General features: G+C 31.9%; 1 protein-coding gene across 3 annotated transcripts in view; it reads left to right on the top strand.

Annotated features, from left to right (window-relative positions):
* Nucleotides 1-21,231, top strand: part of LOC129911197 (LIM/homeobox protein Lhx1) — a 92,960-nt gene that overhangs the window by 54,906 nt on the left and 16,823 nt on the right. For all 3 annotated transcript variants that reach the window (XM_055988914.1, XM_055988913.1, XM_055988916.1), the window contains exons 4-5: nt 16,996-17,183; nt 17,408-17,629. In XM_055988914.1, the coding sequence (XP_055844889.1) occupies nt 16,996-17,183; nt 17,408-17,629 (410 nt within the window). The remainder of the gene's footprint in view (nt 1-16,995; nt 17,184-17,407; nt 17,630-21,231) is intronic.

The raw sequence follows: 21,231 nt of genomic DNA, 5'->3' as shown, positions 1-21,231 counted from the left end.
ATTGATTCTCAGAAAAATGATTTCACAAAACAGCGTGAAAAAGGTTCTCATAAAATCAAATGGTATTTATCATTTCCGAGAAAATCTTAACTTTTAATAGAGGCTTTTAAAAAACACTAGTAAAGAGCTAGAACGTGGCGAAGTTTTAATAGGTCTGTTTAATGAAAAACTGTAGGACAGAACAGATCAGAGCAGCACAAGTTTGAAAATACTGTCAGAAGAACAGAAAAAAATATCAGTTGCAAAATTTTTAGTTCAAAAATCATTTCTTGAAATGATTTTTTACGTAAATAAATGATATACTAGCACTTTTAATATTCCCGTAATTCTAATTTTGTTTTCAATCAAAAACTCTTAAGAAATTCACTTTTTAAAATCTTATTTTCTCTTATTTTTTCACAATCAAACAAACAGCTGACAATGGACACTTTTCACTCACTTGCTCTACCCCCAAAAATAGGAGCAGAAAAACTTGAACTTTTCTGTGCTGAACAAACTCATGAACAAGTTGGGGAGAGTTTTTTTTTTTATGAAACACAAAAACTTGTACCTTTCAGATCTTTTCTGTTCTTTTCTGTGCGAATTAGATTCATTAAACAGACCTCATATAAAGTTGAGCAGACAAAATTTCAAGCCACTTAATCGACACTTTTGCCAACAATCTTGAAAAGGTGTGCAAGTTATGAAGAAATAGACAATTAGTCTAATGAAAGAAACTAAGAATATTAAAATGAAGACTACCAAAATGCTTCGGAAGCATTTTTCGGAGAGATGTCTAAAACAAAATGTTTTAGTTGAAATTTTAAAGAATTATTTATTAAGACCAAAGAAAGACTCAAAATCTAACAAAGAGGGAGAAAATTCGGTATTCTTCAGTAATATATTCAGTGAAGAAAAGGTACCACAATTTAAAATATTGTCAAGATTTTTCAGAAATATGGAAGAAATAGCCAATTATTTAGAAGTTAGGATTAAGAAATAAGTTAAAATCGTTAAACCAATGGTTTTATAACTCAAAACGAAATAAGGACAGAAGGAAAGGAGATTCTGAAAATAAAAAAAATCTCCGAGATTTCAGTTCAGGCCAGAAATTGTGGCAAAGTTCACATTGAGCACAACGTAAATCTCAAAACGCTGCAGCGCGCTGGGGAAATATTTTCCAAGAAAAAAAAAAAAATGATTTAGGCTGAAATGTGGATATCCTATCTATTGAAAACAAGTCTCAAAATCATGTTATAATTTGAACAAAGACGCCAACCAATACAAACTATGGGTACAAAAATTTTTGCAGGCAAATTCTACAAAAAAAAGTGCTAGCAAGACCCTACCACAAGTATTTATTCGGCAACAAGTTTGGAAGCAATAGATTATTATCAGTCTCAAAAAGCTCCATAAACTTATAGAAAAGAGCACGAAAATGATGTGGAAACATTTTTTACAACAAAAAGTGTTACCGTTGTTGAAATATTCAATAAGACTGTAAGAAATGCAATAAAAATGTAAGAAATAACTCTGTGGATACATTATTCAGAAAAATGCTGAAATGAATTATAAAGTAGTACTTCAGAAGTTTGCAAGAAATTGTATTTGCACGAGAAATCTATTACTGTCGTTCGAACAATAATGTTTTCATACAATTTACTTATTAACATATTTAGCTGACATTAAAAAATAACATGCACGACTGGGTCGCACGAACTTGTTCTTAGAGTTAAAGTTGCTTAAATTGTTAAGACTTTTTATAAAGAAATTCGGAAAAAAAAATTAAATTCGTTTTCTAAAAAAATAAAATAAAATCTGAAATCAAATTGACCTCCAAAACAAGTATGCAGTTTTGATTGATATATTAAGATGCATTTTTAGAAAAAAAAAAAATTCAAAATCGTTAGAGCCGTTTTTTAAAAAACTAATTTTTTATAAAAAAAATTTTTGGAAAAAAAGTTTTAAAATAAAATTGGTATGCCAGTTTTGAAACCAAAATTTCAAAAAAATTCAATGTCCCGTTTTCGAAAATTTGATTTTTCAAAAAAAAATTTTCCAAATTTTTTAAAAATCCAAAAATCATTTTTTTCGAAATTTTATTTTTGGCTTATATTAAAATTATATAAATGCTTCTTCGCAAAAAGTTTCGTTGAAATCGAATTAGCGGTTTCGGAGATAATCGGATTTGAAAAAAACGGCAGGTACCGTTAATAATGATTTTCAAAATAAAAATTTTTCATAAGAAGATAGAGCTTTGATTAAAACTAACATTTGAATTTTTTAAACAAAATCGTTGGAGCCGTTTTCGAGATATTTCAATTTTACTAAAATCGGTATATGACAAGTACCGTTATTTTTGGTCCAAAAAAATTAATTCCAAAAACCCCTCTGGAGAGTCGCTAAATAACGCTACATACCAAGTTTGACATTAATCGGTCCATCCATTTAGGCTGTAGCTCCTTATACAGACAGACAGACAGACAGACTCACAGACTGACAGACAGACAGACGGACTTCCGGGACCCACTTTTTTGGCATTCTCTACCATCGTAATGTCATGGAAAAAGTTTGGAAAAAGCCATTAAATTAGTTAAATTAAACTTTTAATTGGGTAAAAAAATTGGTTTTCTTCAATGGCAATGAAGATTTGTAAACTCTAGTAGCTCAATTTACTCAAGAGCCCCATGATGAAATTTGGTTAGCGATAGAAACTGTAACATCTGAGGCCTTGTTTTTTAAAATTTTTCCATGGTAAAATGTTGTTTTATCCAATAAAGTGTTATTTGGCAAAAGAAAAGACTGCATTTAATATTTTCTATGATTTCAAGCCATTTTTTAAATATATGTAGAAAAAATGTAACTTTATTACCTTAATCTAATTCCCTTATTAATTTTATATAAAGCTGATATGGAAATTGTAAGAAATTCTAATAGTTTTAATAGCACTTAGCTCCTAGACTTCTCATATATCCATTTTTAACTTTTTGCTCATTACCTGGATTTTTCACTTCTTCCGGTTGACTCTATTTGTTCGAAACCACTAGAATAGTCCATTTCTGTTAAATACAACAATGCCTTTCAAAATTGCTGTATTTCAATATTATATCAAATGTACTGCGAAAACTTTCCGATCAAACACCTTTACTTTCGCAAATAGCTACCCTTCGAAATACAAAACTCTCTATTCTAAATCTCAAAAAATAACAAAGAAAAACTTCTTAAAAAATAAACTTCCCATATACACATACGAAGCGAGGTCCTGACATTGATACAATTTTCATTTTTTTTTCATTTTCATTACCTTACACTCTGTTACCTTCCTTTTCTTCCTTCCGTTTTGAATGTTTTGATTTCCCTTTTTTTTTGTTGCTCTGATGTTATTATTGTTTTGTTCTGTTTTGTGTGTGTTGATGTTTTTGCATCGGTACCCTCGGGGATTATGGTTTTCATTACAAAACTTGTTGTAGAATTAAATACTGAAATGGATACCCTATAAATATTCCAATACCACAAACAATTTTTGGTGGATAAGGGAAAAAAGGGCAATCCGTCAGCGCGTTCAGCCTGATGATCATGATGATGATGGTTTTGCAAATGTTTTTTTTTTTGTTTTTTTTTTTTTGTTGTTTTTCTTGTATTCTTTTTCGACACCCCTTATATTTTTCTTTCATTATTTTACAACTGTTTATTCAGAATAAGGTTACAAATAACAAAAAAGGATCAAAAAGGATGCGATGAAATTTCAACAATAAAATGAAAGGAATGCAGGTCTTCATCTTTAACAACATTTTAAAAAACATTTTCGAAAACAATACAAAAAATGAAAAGTGTATCGTTTTCAAACAGCTGGATCTTATTTTAACTAAAATTGGAATCAAAAATTTTAAACGCAGCTTAAGATTCTCTTTATTGTTCTTTTGATTGACAGAATCAAAAACCACTGAAGAAACAAAAAAATGCATCCATATAATCACGCTAGCTGTCGCGAAAAAGGGGCTTATCTACGAGTAACACACACAAACACTATACTATACTTGGGTCTATAAATAAAGGATTAACCTCTCTCTGTGTTAACCAAAATCTTATGGCCTAACCACCACTTTATTTTGAGTTCAGTCAGTCACTCAGTCATTCAGGGGAAATCATGATAAGACGATTTTCATGGACGAACGCGTATATGTATACCAATCCCACTTCCCTTTCTACACATCACTCGCATGTATAAACCAATCTTTAAGTTTGCAGTTGGCCTTAACTACCCATTCAACCATATTATATATTTCTATTCCATCACCAAAGAGTGCCTTGTACCTTTAGAGAGAACTAACAAACAAAAATCGAATGGGAGATGTTAATATTGAGGGTTCAGCTTTATAGTAAGGTTTAGTGTAGCTAGCTGATTATTATCTCAAGCGGTTCTTACGCCAACGGTTGTGGAAGTTGTTGTTAGGAATAAGGCCTCAGGATATTTGTTGATAAAATATTATTGCACCAAATGGATATTTTCGATAAAAACACAAACTGCGGATTTTTAAAAACGGGGGCGACTTGAAATTAAATTTTATTCACTAAACATTTTTGCCCTTATTTAGTTATTGGACCTTATTACATGAATTTCTTTTTGTTATGATTTTGCAATTGTTAAAATATAAAATAAAAAATATAGACGCCTACTTGGCGACCGAACATGATGTTAACCCTTTCGAAAGGCAATGCAATCGGTGAAGTTACAAAACTTTTTCATATTGGAATTGATTGAGAACATTTTTAGAAGTATTAAACCACGAAACAAATTGAAAGATTTTAGCCATTTTTGAACTCTTCATGGTACACATGTGTACAGTGTACATGTGTACACTGCGTCCCGCAAGAGCTAATCAACGAAGTTTTGTATGTATGACTTGAAATTAAGGGTTTTAGAATCATAGCAAAAACATACAGTTATACCAGTTTTTGAAAAAAAAAGTCCGAATTCCAAGAAATTCAAATACAAAAATGTGTCTTTAAAAATGTGAAAATACAATTTTTTTGGAATTGTGAATACAATATTCGAATTCCTCGGGAAATTCTACATCAATTTCATATATGATTCTTTATAAAATAGTGAGACCGAAAAAAGTTCTAGCGACATGAAAAAGTATAAGCCAAATTCGCAAAAAAGAGGTGTGCCTACAGAGGGCTTAATCCAGAAAAATAAAAATACAAAGAATTCCAAAAGAATATATGTGGGGAAAGTGGGGGAAAGACCTCCCTTTTAGTGTTTTAAAAACCAATAAAAAACAACTTTAAATTAAAATTCAGTCTTTATTCCTTAAGTTAATTGTTTACTATAAGAACTTTCATTATTATAAAAAAAATTTTTAAAATATTGAATAAAAGTTTTAAAAAAACATCTAACAAAAAACGGTTTTGTCCCTACATGGGGGTAAGACCGCCCCTTTCAAATTTTGTTGGTAGAAAGACCGTTTCTTTTGTTTTAAATCCAGTCTATTTGCAATAATAACACACTTATGCTTTTACAAAATGTAGAACCCCGAAAACTATAATACCGAAAACCCATAATAATAAAAATTTTGAATCCTGAAAACGAAAAATCCGGAAAACCCTTACCCCCTTTAAGAAAAAATCCAAGTTGAAAACCCTAAAAAATCAGAAAATTCAAATACCCAGAATTAAAAAAAAAAAAAAAAACATTTCCGAAAACGTAAAAGCCTGAAAATCCAGAATCCCCCCAACCTATTATAATCATGAAAACTAAAAATCCAGAAAACCCAATATCCTCGAAATCTCCGAAGGGTTAATACTATTGAAATTGACATTTCTTTAAAAAAAATTTCAAATATAGTAACAGAAATTCGGTTTTCTGGGATTTTGGGTCTTGTGGATTTTTGGTTTGGGGGATTTTGGGATTTGTGGATTTCGAGTTTTAAAGATTTTTAGTTTTCTGTTTTTTTTTTGGGTTTTGGGGTTCTGGGTTTTCGAGTTCCCAGATACTCGAAAATTTGTGTTTTTTTTTTTTTTTTTGGGTATTCTTAGTTTACTATACTTTTAAATTTACCCACTTTGAGTTTCGAGTGTCGAGCGTTACCCGAAGTCTGAAGGGAACAAATTGTCAGATTTATAGTTTTAACAAACCTTTTTTTCCTTATTAGATGGACAGTGGGTATGTCGATAATTTGTTCAATATTCGTAACATCCCCTTCCCCCTCCGTTCTCATTCACTTCGACCTGTTTTTCATTCACAAAAGCTGTAACAATTCCTAAAATGTACACCGTCGGTAAAAATGAGTTTTAGTTTTTTTTTTCGTTATCGGTTTCTTTATCTCAACGGTTTGCTTGCCTAAATTACAACCAAATTCTCCCCCCCCCCCCCCATCATTCTTAATTTTATTCTTTGAATATTTACCAAAAGCTAAAAGGGCACCAATTTTAAACCTCGCACCTAAAAAATAATACTGATTTCTTAACAAAATAGTTCTTACTTATTTTAAAATGGCGCCCAATGCAGGATCAAACATTTATTTTTACCTTTTGTGATGAAAAGCTACTATTTAATTTAAGTAACAAGTGACTAAGTGCTATGGACTTTATTGTTTTCAAAACACTTTAATGCGAACCTATTTCACTCTAAAAAAAATTGCAAATAAACAAAAAACAAACGGCTTAAAGTTCAAATACTTATTCAAAGAAAACATTACCCAACAGCTGTATTTTTACCAACTTTTTCAAATAAAAAAAAAAATTCCGACCTATTCATTTCTCTAGAAAACCTTTTTAAAAAGATAAACTTTTTATTAGCAACTATATCTTAGGAGTGGTGATGCTGGTGCGTATCATGATACACAAAAAAAGAAAGCTATTAAAACTCGACTTGGATGACTATTGCTGCTAGGAAGTATCATTTCATACAATTTTTTCCACCAGCAGCTGTATAGAGAGGCTCAAGTAGTAGCCAACTAAGCGTTTGGTCAATGTTTTACGATCCCACATTCAAAAAAAAAAAAAACTTCTGGTAATAATGCAAAAGCCTTTCTTTGCCTTCAAGCCCTCAAGAGATGAATATTGAGGATATACATGAACCACAGACGTTAAAAAAAATTAATAAAATATCCACTTAACATTACTACTCTGTGCGTCTCGGTTTCGACTGAAACTTTTTTTTTTAAGGTGCTGAATTCCATCTTTGGGCCATATGCAGAGTTTCTATCTAACGGAAAGACTAAAATTTATGACTATACGGGCAATAAACATTGTCAAATAAACATTATCGCATTGTTCCCATTAAAAAATGTAAAAAAAAAAAAAAAAAAAACGAGAGAAAAATTCTTGTGGTGCGTATAAGGTACCTACATGAAATTTCATCATAAAAAGCTTTAAAGGCTTCCAAAGTGGCATTGCTGGAAGAAAACGAAAAAAAAAAAAAAATAAAAGTGAGTAATATTACCCTTGTGTGCCCTCTCACTCGCTGGGTCATAATATTGGTATGGTTGCTATATAAGCAACAATATGACTTATGACAGACAGGACTGAAGTCATAACTGACTTTGTGGTGACCAACGACCGGACAAGCTATATATTTGGTCCACAAACGAAGCCACTTTATGTTTACGGTCCGGTCGCTAGTGTACACATTTCGTATAAAAAAGTCAGAGTGTCGGTTAAGGGAGGGCACGTGTAAATATACATACAATGGTCATAATTCACATTTTTTTTTATCATCATTTTTTTCGGTCTTTTGCTTTTTCTGCAATGACAGATTTTACTGCGCTAAACTGGGTTTACGTACCTAGTTTCCATATGATGGTCATTTAGACAGCTTCTTGTTATTGGTTTGGCAAACGAATGAGATTAGCCATACACATTTTAGACAATATTTTTTTTTTTTACAATGTGTTGTGACTTGTGATAAAGTGTGGACTTTTTTATTAGTTTAACTTATTTTTTATTCAAATTATTTTGGGGTTATAGGTTCAAGTATTTGTTGAGTTACTTGAAAACAAAATAAGCCATATTCAACTTAATTTGATATCCTATAATCAGGGGACAAGCAAGACGCCTTTAGACAATATGTCATTTGTCAAATTACAATAAGTAATTTAGAAGTTATGATGGAACAGAGGAACATACCTAACGTTTCAAATCTTAAAAACAGGATATAACTTGGCTCGTATTTTTTTTTTTTTTTTTTTTCAAAATCTTTACCGTTCTCCAAGCTTAAACCAACAATGCTTGAGATCGTGTTTCAGCCATACTTTACGAAAAATAAAATCGTTTAACATCTGCTGGTAACGCTCAGCGTTACCATCTTCTTTTCTAGATACAGATTCAAAAAAAATCAAACTTCGGTTCAAAATTGTCTCAGAAAAATAATTTTCTTAATTTCGAAATAACTTTAGATAGCTATATTTCAAAAACTATTGGGTCAACAAGAGCAATCTTCAAATTTAATTATGTGAAGTTAAGTTACCTTTAAAACGAATGGCATGATTATCATGAAAAATTTGCTATTCAAAGCTAAGATCGCCAAAAACTGAGAAGACGTCAAAAACTTAGAGGCTTTGTTAATTTTATTTTTATTCTCATAAAGTTTTGTTGTTTTTTTTGGCTACACATGTATGTAGCTCAGGTCAGAGAAAATAATCAAGATATTACTGTGCGTTAATTGTTTTCCTATTTTTTTTTATAATTCACACTGTGTTTGTTCAGAAAAATTGTTATAAAAAGATGAAATTTAAATAGCAGTTGTGAGTTAACTGCCCTGTTCATTGGGGTCCTCAAAAATAGGACTGAGACCATAACTTTGACAAATAAAAAACCTTAAAAAATGGTGTTGTTTGTAAATAATTTTGAGTGATACCTACTCCCAGATCTTAAAATTCAGTCAAATCAAAACTTCCACTACATCTATATCATTTCATTCTTCCATTAAATTAAGTTCTTTACCCCCAGGAACATTTTTTAAACAGCTCGAAAATATCAAAAACAGATTTCCGTCGGCAAAACATTCCCGCATATCACATGAACCAACAACTTTACCCTCCTTAAATTTACTAAAATCGATGCTAAACAAAGTTTGTCCTTCACAAGAGGAGATTTTTTGATTTATGATGGGAGTTTCTTGAACTCATATAGTTTCCTACTTTTTTTTTTTCTTAGAATTACCCCAAAACAACAAATGAGGGTAGTGTATTGGGGGATGGTATGTTGTAGTGTGCCAAACCTAAAGAAATTCGCAACGGTAGTCTAATAATGAAGAGAACCAAGAGAAAATACACGGGAAAATAAACTTTTATTGTTACGAGTCTATGTATTTCGGTATTTTGTAATTGTTGGTTGAAGAGAGGAGGTGAAAGTTTAGTTTTTGAAAAATATACACGCAACCCCAACTAAGAAACAAGTGTACGAAGGTATAAAAATTGTACTCAATCATGACACCACACACAAAATTCGACGTCTTTGGACTTCGATTTGGCATTTAATGGCCAAGACAGCGAGCGAGGGTGCTTTATAAATGAGTTTCTGGCGACCTAAGAATGTGTTCTAATTTAGTGTGCATTCAAACACAGGGCAAAAATGTGCAATATGAGGGTAAAACGACTACGGAGTTCTTCCACATAATCAACTTCCGAGAATGTTGCTTCTGGTTCTGACATCAAATCCTCTATAAACGTTGTTGGCCTTCGGCCTCCGGGAAACATTCATACATTTTTCAGGAGAGACACATCACAGAAAATACTTGCTCGTTCGTGTGTGAAATTCCGTGCAGAATTTTGTGATAACATCCGTGACGTCGTCGGCAATTTGGCATTGGTGTGTCGTCGTCGGTTGACTGTCGTGAATCAGATTGAGGGATATTGTAGTAGGTATTGTAGAAAATTGGAATAACACGCAAGAATTCAAAGCTTTGAAAATGATTGTGGATTTTTATTGGCAGTTTTTGTTTTTGATTTTTACTCTAAACATTAGTAGACCAAAAGGGAAAAGATATCACACTTGATATAAACATGTGTACCTACTCCAAATTATTGAGTATCCATTGAAATTTCTAAGAAAAATAAGTATTCCGGTTCGAAATTCTCTCAAATGAAAAAAATTTTTGATTTTGACTAACTTTGGATAGCTGTATCTCAGAACCTATTAGGCCTACATGACCGATCTTGATATATAACTATAGGCAATTAAGTTACCTTCAAAACGAATGGCATGATTATAGGGTACAATTTTATATTCAAGGCTCATATCGCCAAAAACTGAGAAGATGTCGAAAATTTCGAGGATTTGTTAAACTTTTTTTTGTACTTGGTAACATAGCTGAGGCAAGTCAGCAAAACTAATCAAGAAAACATCATCTGTTAGTTGTTTTTCTAACTTTTTTATAATTCACACTGTGTTTGTTCAAAAAAAAATGTTCTTGTCAACTTTTCCAAAATATTTTTCACTGCTCCAATTTTAGATTTGTTGGCCCTAAGTGTATCATTCGTTACAATGTGAACCCGAATTTGAATGTCCTTTCTTCAGGAAAATCCTAGAATTCGATGACCTCAACTCACTCCGACAGAAAGCCATCAAATCTATTTTGAAAACATCTAATTTCAAAAACACCTGCTTATTGACATACATTCCATTGTCCTCAAAAAAAAACCACTTCTCCAGTTTTGTATACATCCAGAAGGAGTGTGAGATACCCTTTTTTGCAAAACAACAACATAATTGTAATTCAAACAATTAACCAAACAATTGATGAAAAACACTTCAAACAACTCTCTGGCTTCCTGCACTTGAAATAACACCCAACGCCCATAGTGTACAACATTCGAAAACATTCATTTTAACTTGTATACAACCAACAATCTACATGTGTATCCTTTTGTATCCTTATTTGAACGAAATCAAATCTTTGTTGTTGTTGTTGGTCGTCATCGGTCGTCGTCCCTTTTCAAGTAGCTCCCTCGTCCTTGCCTTTGTAATAGTCTGACATAGCAATCAACCCCCAACCGATATTACAATAAATTTTATTCGAAAAACATTTACTATTATAATAAAGCGCGCACCATGCATAACATCCTTTATGCACTTGATCGCCGCCACCACCATCACCACTGAAGCTGTGTATCCTGGATTCTGCAAGTGGTTTTGTCATCCCTTTTGATGTGTGCCATTGAACGCATACACACACACAGAAAAAAAAATCATCATCATCCTCCCCTATAAAATGACAACAATGGGAAATTTAATGGGAAAATTTCTACATGAAGTCCTTAAACTGCTGAACGCGCAAGGATACATCACCCAGCTTCCCAATGTGATTTAAAAAGGACTCTACTAAGACGGGTCACAGATGTTTGTTTGTTTTTGACAGTATGCGATGACGATGACGACGCACGTAGACGACGACGACGCATTGGAGTAATTTTTGTTTTGTGTTTTTTTTTTTTAAGTATAATCCATACCTTGAGCTCAGCAGAAGAACGTCGAGAAGGACCTTTTGACAAGCTTTTCATTTCACTTGGTTGGCCTTTAAGGGCTTCCTTCCTTCGTTGTTGATTTTCAGTTTCCGCCACCGCCATCATTTTTTTTTTTTTGTTCGAAAATTTATTTCGAATTCAATTTACAATCAAAACACTCACCGAGACGAATGTATAGCGGCGCTTAAGACCTCTCAAGGATGTTAGAACGACTATAAAAGTGTTTTTTGTAATTTTCTAGATAATATTTACTGGGTTAACTTTTATGGATTCGCGTTTCTTCACCTGTTTTTTTCTTTTTTTCTAGCAAGTCCTTCTCTCAATACATTGTTCAGTATTCAACCCTGAAGTAAATATTTTCTGTTGTGTGTGATGTTTACATAAAAATATACCAAGGACTCTCTCACACCAGAACCATACACCAGCCAGCCACGGGCTACTACATTGACGCAAATTAATTTCAAATTAGTTTTGCATCATATGGTCCGTGATGCAGAAAAATGGTGAATACGCATAAAGTGTTCGCCGCCGCTTAAAATGCAAACGGCAGCAGTTTTTCTTTTAGAATATGGGATTTTCGAAGAGAGGATACGGTAACGGTTGGAAAAATCCTTGAAAGATGATGAATTATTCGTTGAGCTGCTGGAGAATGAAAATATAGAAGAGGGTACTTGGTTGTGGATGGTGGTTGTTAAAAGAGTCTCAGCTGGTATATTTTATTTTTCCCAACACGAATGACTTGGTTATGGGTGGTTTTATTGTCCATGTAGATAAAATTGCTGGTAGGTACTCTAGAAAACCGGCGGAATAACAGATTGGCTTTAAGTATCAATCTTTTGGTTGAATGTGTCAGATGAGCAATATTTTTTTTGTTTTAGATAAATGTATGTATAGTTTGGAGTGATAAAATGATCCTTAAATTTAGAAGATATGTAAATTTATTGTAGAATGTATTTCTGTAAAAGTTGTAAAAAAAAAACAAATTATTTCTTGTGGTACAAACAGAAGTGGACATGGGTTGAAATGTAAGATTCTAGAAGTAAGAATTCATTTTTAATTTATTTATCTTAAGATCCTTGTATGGCTTTTGGCAATAAATGCATAAAAACGATGCCCAAAAAACGATTCCAAAAAAAAGTGACATTAAGAACTGAAAATTTTATATAGTTTCTCCTGATAAAATTTAGCAGTTGCATTGACTGTACTTTTTATTTATGCTATTAATTAAGTTAAAATATTATATTACTCAATTCAATAAGGAATTGACTGTTGTTACCTAGTATCGGCAAGTTAATATTTTACTTTTGTCAAAAAAAGTACGTATACGCCATACATCTTATTTTAATGACATTGTTTTAAAATGTTATTGCTCTAATTTCTAATTTTTTTCAAGTTGATTTTAAAATTTTATTTTTAAACAAAAATATAATCCAATAAAATTTCAAGTTTTGAAAGGCTGGAAGCAAGACGAGCCAATTTATAAATGCCTACATACCGTGAATGTTAACTTTGCAAATTTTAAATATCTAATCTATTATATATATTAAAGTTTGGTTTTGTGTACGTTCGCTAACCGGCCACACAGACTGACTCATTTTCTTAATTTTTTTTTTAAATCAAAGAGGCATAAGAGGAGAAGGTTTAAGGCAAAAAAAATTCAAGATTTTATAGGGTAAATAGGGGTAACACGACATTGAAAAAAGAGGTTATTTTCTAACCGTTAAGTCGTAAAGAGTTGACTTTTTTTTTAAATGATAGACAAATTTATTCAATAGTTAAAAAAGGTATTGAAAAAATTCAAAAAAAATTCAAAACCAAGTTGTGAGGGTTTTTTTGCAGTCATAGATCTTCGACAAAAGACTAATTAGAGGTATGCAAAATTTTGCACAGAAATTTGAGTTACACCATGAGAAAGATATTTAAAAAAAAAATTAGGGGTCTAAAACAGATTTTTTTCATAGGCCCTGTATTTTGAAATAAAAATTTTTAAAAAACAACCTAATTTTTAGGGACATTTTTGAGTAGTCTTTTATTTTTTTGGAAATTTTAAAAGTGTGCAAAAAATCTCAAATTTATAGGAAATATAGGTTTTAATCATGCGCATGCATGTACAAACTTTCGAATTTTTAAATCGATTTTTGACCGAATAACGGGATAAACAATTTTTTTTTGTCCCAAGTTTTTTGGCCGTTTTTAACAGTTTTTTATTTTTATTTTTTTTTTTCTTCAATAGATAAATGAATGAAATTTACAGTGTAGATAGATAATGGGCAAGACTATATTTGTACGTAGTTTCAATTAATTTTGTAATGACAAATTTGAAATAACGGTAAAATAAAACTCTATTTTTCAACACGTTACATCTTTTGATCTGGAGCTTCCAAAAATTGAGCATCCTGATAATATTACCTTTCATTTGATATATCACACATAACGCTACATTCACTACAAGCTTTACAATGGTAAATTAAAAAACTTAAAAAACTTAGGCCACTTTTTTTTAAATTTTAAAAGTGAATATTTTTAAATTAATTGGACGAACTTTTCAAGTTTTGATTTCCTTTTTGTATTGGGAATTATGACAAATTACAAAGTCGAAAATAGAAATAAATACAAGAAATGGCGGAACGAAGTCCGCCGGGTCAGCTAGTAATTAATAAAACAAAAGACTTTCAGTAGTCTTTTTTATGAAAAAAAAAAAACTTATTTTTTTCAAGAAAATAAACTGGGCTTTAGTAATATGTATATGCAAAAAATTAATACCCATTTACGTGTTTTTTTTTCGACTAAAATGATATGAAAGTGTAAAAAACAACTTCAAAATCGAAGAAATTTGTGTTTGATGCAAAATAGCGGAGAAACGGTTGTCCGCAGAAAAAAAATTTGAGACAAACTAAAACTGTAATAAATTCTTGATTGGTTGCAAAAAAAATCTATCGAATCAGACGTAGTTTGGCAAAGATAAAGCCAGTCAAAGGAAAAGAGAGCAAATATCGAGTCATAACTCGAAAACGGGACGAAAATGAGAAAATTACCGCTTAAGTTTTTCGACCTAAAATTACCTCAGGAATTCATGGTTTTCATTTGGGGCTGTGGGACACCCTGTATATTATTAATCCACCTGTTTTAAATAGTGTTTACTGTCGCTTATGAAAAGGCTCATTATTTATCCAACCCAATTGCTTTTTTTTTTTACTTTAAATTTGTGCCATTTGTTAGATTCTACTTCCTCTTTCACCTCTACTTTGTTGCTGATGATATATTATTTTCCGAGTTATTGCATTCTTTTCGAAATTTTGTTAAACTTTTTAAAGACATCTAGATTTGAGAGCCTGTTTCTAATCAAACTACGCAAATTACCTCAAAAATAAGTAAGTTAATCCCATTGAACTTTGGGGAATTTTTGGCAAGTGAATAAGGAATTTTCTAAAAAAAAAAAAACACACTTTTAGAAATCTGATTTGACGCAATACAATTTCGTAATTTTGAAGTCCTTCTTTCCTTAACTTAAATCATAATGTAATCGACTAGGCACTCTACTTGACTACATGCAGAAAAATGATCGGTTAAAATCAACGTAAAACTCGTGGAAAATTAACAGAGAAGATTATTAAATAAACTAACCCCGGTTAAAATTACACGAGTCGACTCGGCTATTCAAAACTGTTTAATAACACCCACTTTCTCAAATTTTAACTTGATCAATATAAACAAGTTGATCGGTTAAAATAACCTTTTGAAATGATAATTTTAAACAATTTAACTTAACCGAGGCGACTACGTTATTTTAGCAACGAGAACTACGTTTTTTTTAACCAAGACTACGTTATTTTTAACACATTTTTGTTTAACCCACCGAAAAAACCTCTTGGTGAGTCCATTATTTTTCTGCGTGTACTTGATACAACACCTTCCATCAATACAACCTTTAAGAAGTAAACTACAAGCAAAAACACTTGATATCTAACCTTTTATGCAGAATCAGGCAACTCTTCCCATGCTTTTCTACAAGTATTTAATTGTGACACGAGTGTAAAATACATAAAAACCCATTTCACGTTACAGTAGCTCTTTAAATTGATGGTTACCTAAAACTGAACAGAATATATATTTTTATACGCTTCCGATCAACGCGCTTCTGTACTTAACTTGTACCTCTCAACATGAACCTCAAAGAATGAATTATAGTGAGAACACTGACTTGTTCTGGTATATAACTAAAAATATTTGCGTGTCTTAAAATATTGACACGCAAGGAAATGGTTTTATTTTTATTTCAAGTCGATGATGTTTAAAAAGAGATTAATTTCAAAACACAATTTTTCATTACTTCCTAACTTTCCTTAAATAAATACACAATAATTGTTCTTAAATTATTTATTTGCAGTTAGAGAAGTATTTTTCGGAGGACTCTCGAAAGATAGTACATAATACATAACAGGTGGGAAAAGATTGATTTTTTTCGAAGAGGCATACGAAAAATTCCCAGGGCTGGATAACCTTTAACTTCGATGTAAGCCTGGAAGTTGTACCCTAGAAACTTAAAAACTACCTAATCGACTTATGCTAAACGATGTAACCAGCACACAAAAACTGATTTACCATAAATTAATTATGCAAACAAAGAAATAAGAAATCTCAGCTCAAAGACCTCCCTCTCTAATACAAGTGGCATATTCTTTTTTAAAGGTCACATTAACTAGTTAAATGACTATTTTCCCGTCTTTCCTGTCACTTACATCACTCTTTCTAACTGAATTACATTCAATAACAATCTGTACTTAATTACGTAACATAGAAACCTTCACCACCCTCGATTTCTACAAACAAAAAAATCCAAGGCACCCTCTCATTATACAATTTTCTATATCATCATGATGTGCGATATGTGTCCTTCGAAGTCAATCACAACCCCTATAACCAAACCAAATCTAAACTGACTTGGTATTCTATTTAATTTTTATTCCAATCACATTCAAATGACATTTCCCAAGAGAAAAGAGAGAAACTTTCAAAGAGTCCTGTTTTTTTTTCTGCACGCGATAAGAATTTAGATGGCAGGATGGGTTCTAGAAGAAGAAGAACGAAAAATTTCCTTGTATCCTGTAACAAAAAGATTCTACTATTCTACAATAGCTTAGCCTTCTCTATCGTACCCAAGGGATCACTGCAAAAAAACAGACACAAAGCGTCCTCTATCCGACCTTTTGTGTTTCGTTTAAAAAGATTCAAAGCCAGGACGAATAAAGTGCGACAGTGACGTGTGTCTCGACTTTAAACACGATTAATAACGAATGAGGAGCCATATCGTCATGTTGCAGGTTTTTGCATGATGCGCCTTGAAAGAAAAAAAAAAAAAAGGATTGGCGCGTGCAGGCAGTTGTTGGAAAGATAGGATTTATCCGTACCAAGTACAGATTTCTCACCATATTCCCATATTAGTTACACTTTGGGCCAAACACGTGAACCCGCACACTTTTATTCAAACCCGCCATGAAGAAAGTTACAAGGATTTAAAAATATATATATTTTTTTTTTTTTTTTTCAGATTCATTAATGGGATCAGCGAGCGAGGACGAAGACGATGATGAGCCACATTTAAGAGGACCACCACTTGGATTGGGTGGCATGGGACCAAATGGTCCCGACTCAGCAGGTGGACAACTCGGCGCATCAGATATCTCAGTGCAAAGTATGAGCACGGACAGTAAAAATACGCACGACGATTCTGATCAGGTATTTATGATGAATGCACAAACAATAGCCCCGCTATCTCTTGGAAATAATAATAATAATAATCATCATCATCATTATCAAAAAATTAATAATAAACAAAGACTTTTGTGCCGACACATGAATGTTATTATAACTGTGTGATGGTGATGATTAATCATGCTGAGAAGAGTTATTGATTGATTCTTTCATTTTGAAGTTAAAATTAACGTATGTGTATTTGACAGGGATCTTTAGATGGCGACCCAGATGGACGAGGTGATTCACAAGCGGAAAATAAAAGTCCCGATGATGGTGCGAATGGTTCAAAGCGTAGAGGCCCGCGTACAACTATCAAAGCGAAACAGCTGGAGGTACTGAAAACGGCATTCAATCAAACGCCGAAACCAACGAGGCATATTAGGGAACAACTGGCGAAAGAAACTGGATTACCTATGCGGGTGATACAGGTGAGTTATCTTTCTTATATTGTAGAAGATTATGTGATTTTGAGAACTACGAACACTTCGCAAATATTAGGAAGCGCATCGCAAAAGACAAGAAAGGTTTTCCCAAAATTCGCAATCATTTAGATGTTCGCAAGTGCGAAAGCAAATTTTGCGAAGTGCCTGTATCAGTTTTTTTTTTTTTTTTTTGTATAAAAAAAATGGATATGTTATGATTCTCTTTTTTGCAATTTCACTTAGCGAAATCGCATGGAGAGAAGTTAAACTTGAGAAGTTTTAGGAAAAATTAATTTCTTGCAATCTGGACTTCACCCAAACATAAGTAAATGCTGTAAAGCAGGACTCACGAAACAAACAGGAGAACTTGGAAACGCTCAATAATTTTGAAACTTAGTGCTTATAATTAGTGTTTATAATTTTTGCGCAAAACATACTTATTTAATTTTGAGATTCGCATCATTAAAATTTAGCGGATTCAGAACATTTATCGAAAAGTTAAGAATTGCAAAAGGCTTTGCATCATCATTAGAAAATCGCAAAGCAAGACTCGAAGTGCTTGAAAGTACTCTAAAAGCTGTCTTAAAGAATGCGTGAGTGGTTAGAAGTTTTGCGAAGAAATTACTCATTACAATTTTTCATCATCATTTGCAAATGATTTATTAATACGCAATAGTTTAGGAGTTTAAAAATGTTCGCAAATTTTCAAATTTAACTTCTTACATTTTTAGAAGCTTTGGAAAATTGTCAAATTTAATTGCATGAGTGTTTAGAGGTCAATATTTATTGCTTTCTAGGGTTCGCATTTATTCGTAACTTTTGCATGTTTATAAGGTTTTACAACAAGTTGTCAACTGTAATGCAACTGAAAGCATCGCAAATCGAGCTGAGGAGAAGTTCGAAATGTGAAAATGAACTGCGTGGGCGATTTGGGCCTAATATCGTCATTCGCAAATAATTTATTAAAATGCAGTTATGATTTCAAAACACTTTATACTGCCAAATCGAAAAAAAATGTCATATGCAAACAAAATATTTATTACTGTCTGCACTTGGAATCATAATTCGCAAATGATTTATAAACTAAATACATACTGTTTCCAACTTTTCAACTTTTGCATCAGACATGGCAGATTTTTTGAAAAGTTGTTAATTGCAATGCAAAACTCGCAAAACAGATGGTTTAACGAAAATATTTTTATTACGATCTGAATTGTGTATTTTTATTCGCAATTGCTCTACAAAATTGCAAGACTTCAACTTCCCATTTCTTGCAGTTTCAAAAGAATTCTCCAAAAGTTAATGCAAAGTGCTTGGAGTCATTCGAAAATTGTAAGTTATTTACTGAGAACTGGGCCTTTGATCATCATAACCTTATTCGAAATTTCTCGTCAAAATATATTTTCTTTTAGAGTCGGAATGATGTACCAAAATCTTTTTTTTCTTTTTTTCAAAACCACCGCAATAGATAAAAGGGAAAAAAGGATCCTATATATAAGCTTAATCAAAAACTTTGCCATTTCCTACGAAAACCTGGCGCGTCTTAGTCGTTAGTGTCTGGCGCAAAATACAAATTTCAAAAGTCAGATTATTTATGCACTTTTTATGCAAAGTTAAAGGTTGGCCGTCAAAAATTATTCTGACAAGGATTTCAAATTTTTTTTTGAGAACCATGAAATAAATTTTGATTTTCTTTTTTTGCGGATCCCTAGAGAAATCATTTAGGCCAAAAACCGCATCAACACCACATAAAGAATCGAAGAATTATAAAAATAAAAAAAAAAGCAGAAAAACCATTCACAAGGTACAGGAATAGCGAATAAATTTTGGATGATTTTTTTTTTTGTTCTTACCATCATCATTCAGATATTACGAGATTGCCCTTTTTTAAAAACGAGACCATGAATAAGTCCGAAAAAAGGCAGAGATTTGATCATAAATCATTTTTTGTGTGTTGCCGTTCTCCAGTGAAATAATAAAATCAACAACAACAAAAAAAAATAAAATCTTATGAATATTAACCGAGTTCATTCATTAACCGCCGAAAATAAAAACAAAAACAACTTGTATCTATCTATACATGGTTAAGAAAAAGATATTATATCCACAGGAGACCGTCTCGAATCTCTTTCTATACCTTTTATGTAAAAGCTTAAGCTATAAAAGTAGGGTACCTCTACTCTATATACAAATAGTTGTCTGTCCTAATTTTATCCAAAGCAATTTAATTGGCTAATCAAGTGCCACTCGTGTAATTGAGGTGCACGCATATTTCATTGATAATTATCGAAGATAAAATGACAACTTATAGATTTCATTAATAAAATGGACCTGGCTATAATCGCAACGGAACAGCATGTCAGCAAGTTTGGCGCCAGAGCTGCCGCCACCATATCGATCGCCATATACAAATGGTAGGCGTTTGAAATCACTTTGAATTTGGAAGTTTTGGATATGATATTAATTTATTCCACATTTTATTGTTATAGGTAATGGTTTTTTATTAAATCGAGGAGAATGAAATCTTTGTTTTAGAAAAATTAATAATGAGATGAAATTTTAATAATGTGTTTGTTTGTTTAAAGAAGATATACGATAACATTTTTGTGGTTTGGTTCCCATTTGTCAATAGATTGAAATCTTCTGCAATTTTATGATTTAATTTGATGTTTTTTAATTTGAAAATTATGAACTAAGAAAATTTGATACTTTTTTTTGTAATTTATTCAATTAATTTATCTGTTTTTTTTTTTTTTAGCTATTTTTTGAAATTTTAACGAAATTAATTGAAATTTTTTTCGGGATCTTTCTCTATAGGCATTTGTACAGAAATATATATTTTTTGGTCGAAAATGATACCGTGGGATATTAATTACTATTATACATATATATTTGTCGGTTTGTGTCCGCATTCAAGCTACAATACTTATCTGTTTTTTGATACAACTTAGTGGCTTGGGGATGAACAAAAAAAAATTATTTGCTGTTGCTTGCATTATCACTCGCAAGACTTTCGATTTCAATTTGGACAGATTCGCAAAACTTTTTAAACAGTTGAAAAATGTAACACAAAACTTGCAAATCAGATGAGAGTTGTTGAAAATTCTTTAAAAATGCGAAAAAAGAATCAAAATCATGATTCCCAAATGCTTTATACACACTCCGACTTTTCAACTGTTGTAGCAGGTTCAGAAAATTCTTTGAAAAATTATAAATTGCAACGCAAGACTCTCAAAACAGATGAGAAATTATACTTCTACGCCACCCTGAAGTTTTGTGGAAAAGTTATTAGTATGGATCTGGGTTTCGCATCAACGCGTTGCAACATTTTGCAAATGCTTTATAAATATGCAACACATTTGACTTTTCAACTTTAGCAGATTCAGAAGATTTAACGAAAAGTTGTCAATTGTAACGCATAACTGACACAGCAGGGAACAGCGCCGGAAAATACTCGCGCACTTACAAAATGCTTTAAAGTCTTGCAAAAAAGTTTTATTTTGCGATTTGTGTTTCACATCATTAAACTCAAGATTTACAACTTTTGCAAGTTTAGAAGTTTTATCGAAAAGATGTAAATTGCAACGCAAGACAGTAAAGCTTAAAAA

This window comes from Episyrphus balteatus, chromosome 2 (genome assembly GCF_945859705.1).
Source record: "Episyrphus balteatus chromosome 2, idEpiBalt1.1, whole genome shotgun sequence".
NCBI classification, from domain to species: domain Eukaryota; kingdom Metazoa; phylum Arthropoda; class Insecta; order Diptera; family Syrphidae; genus Episyrphus; species Episyrphus balteatus.
This window is presented reverse-complemented; position numbering and strand designations above follow the sequence as displayed.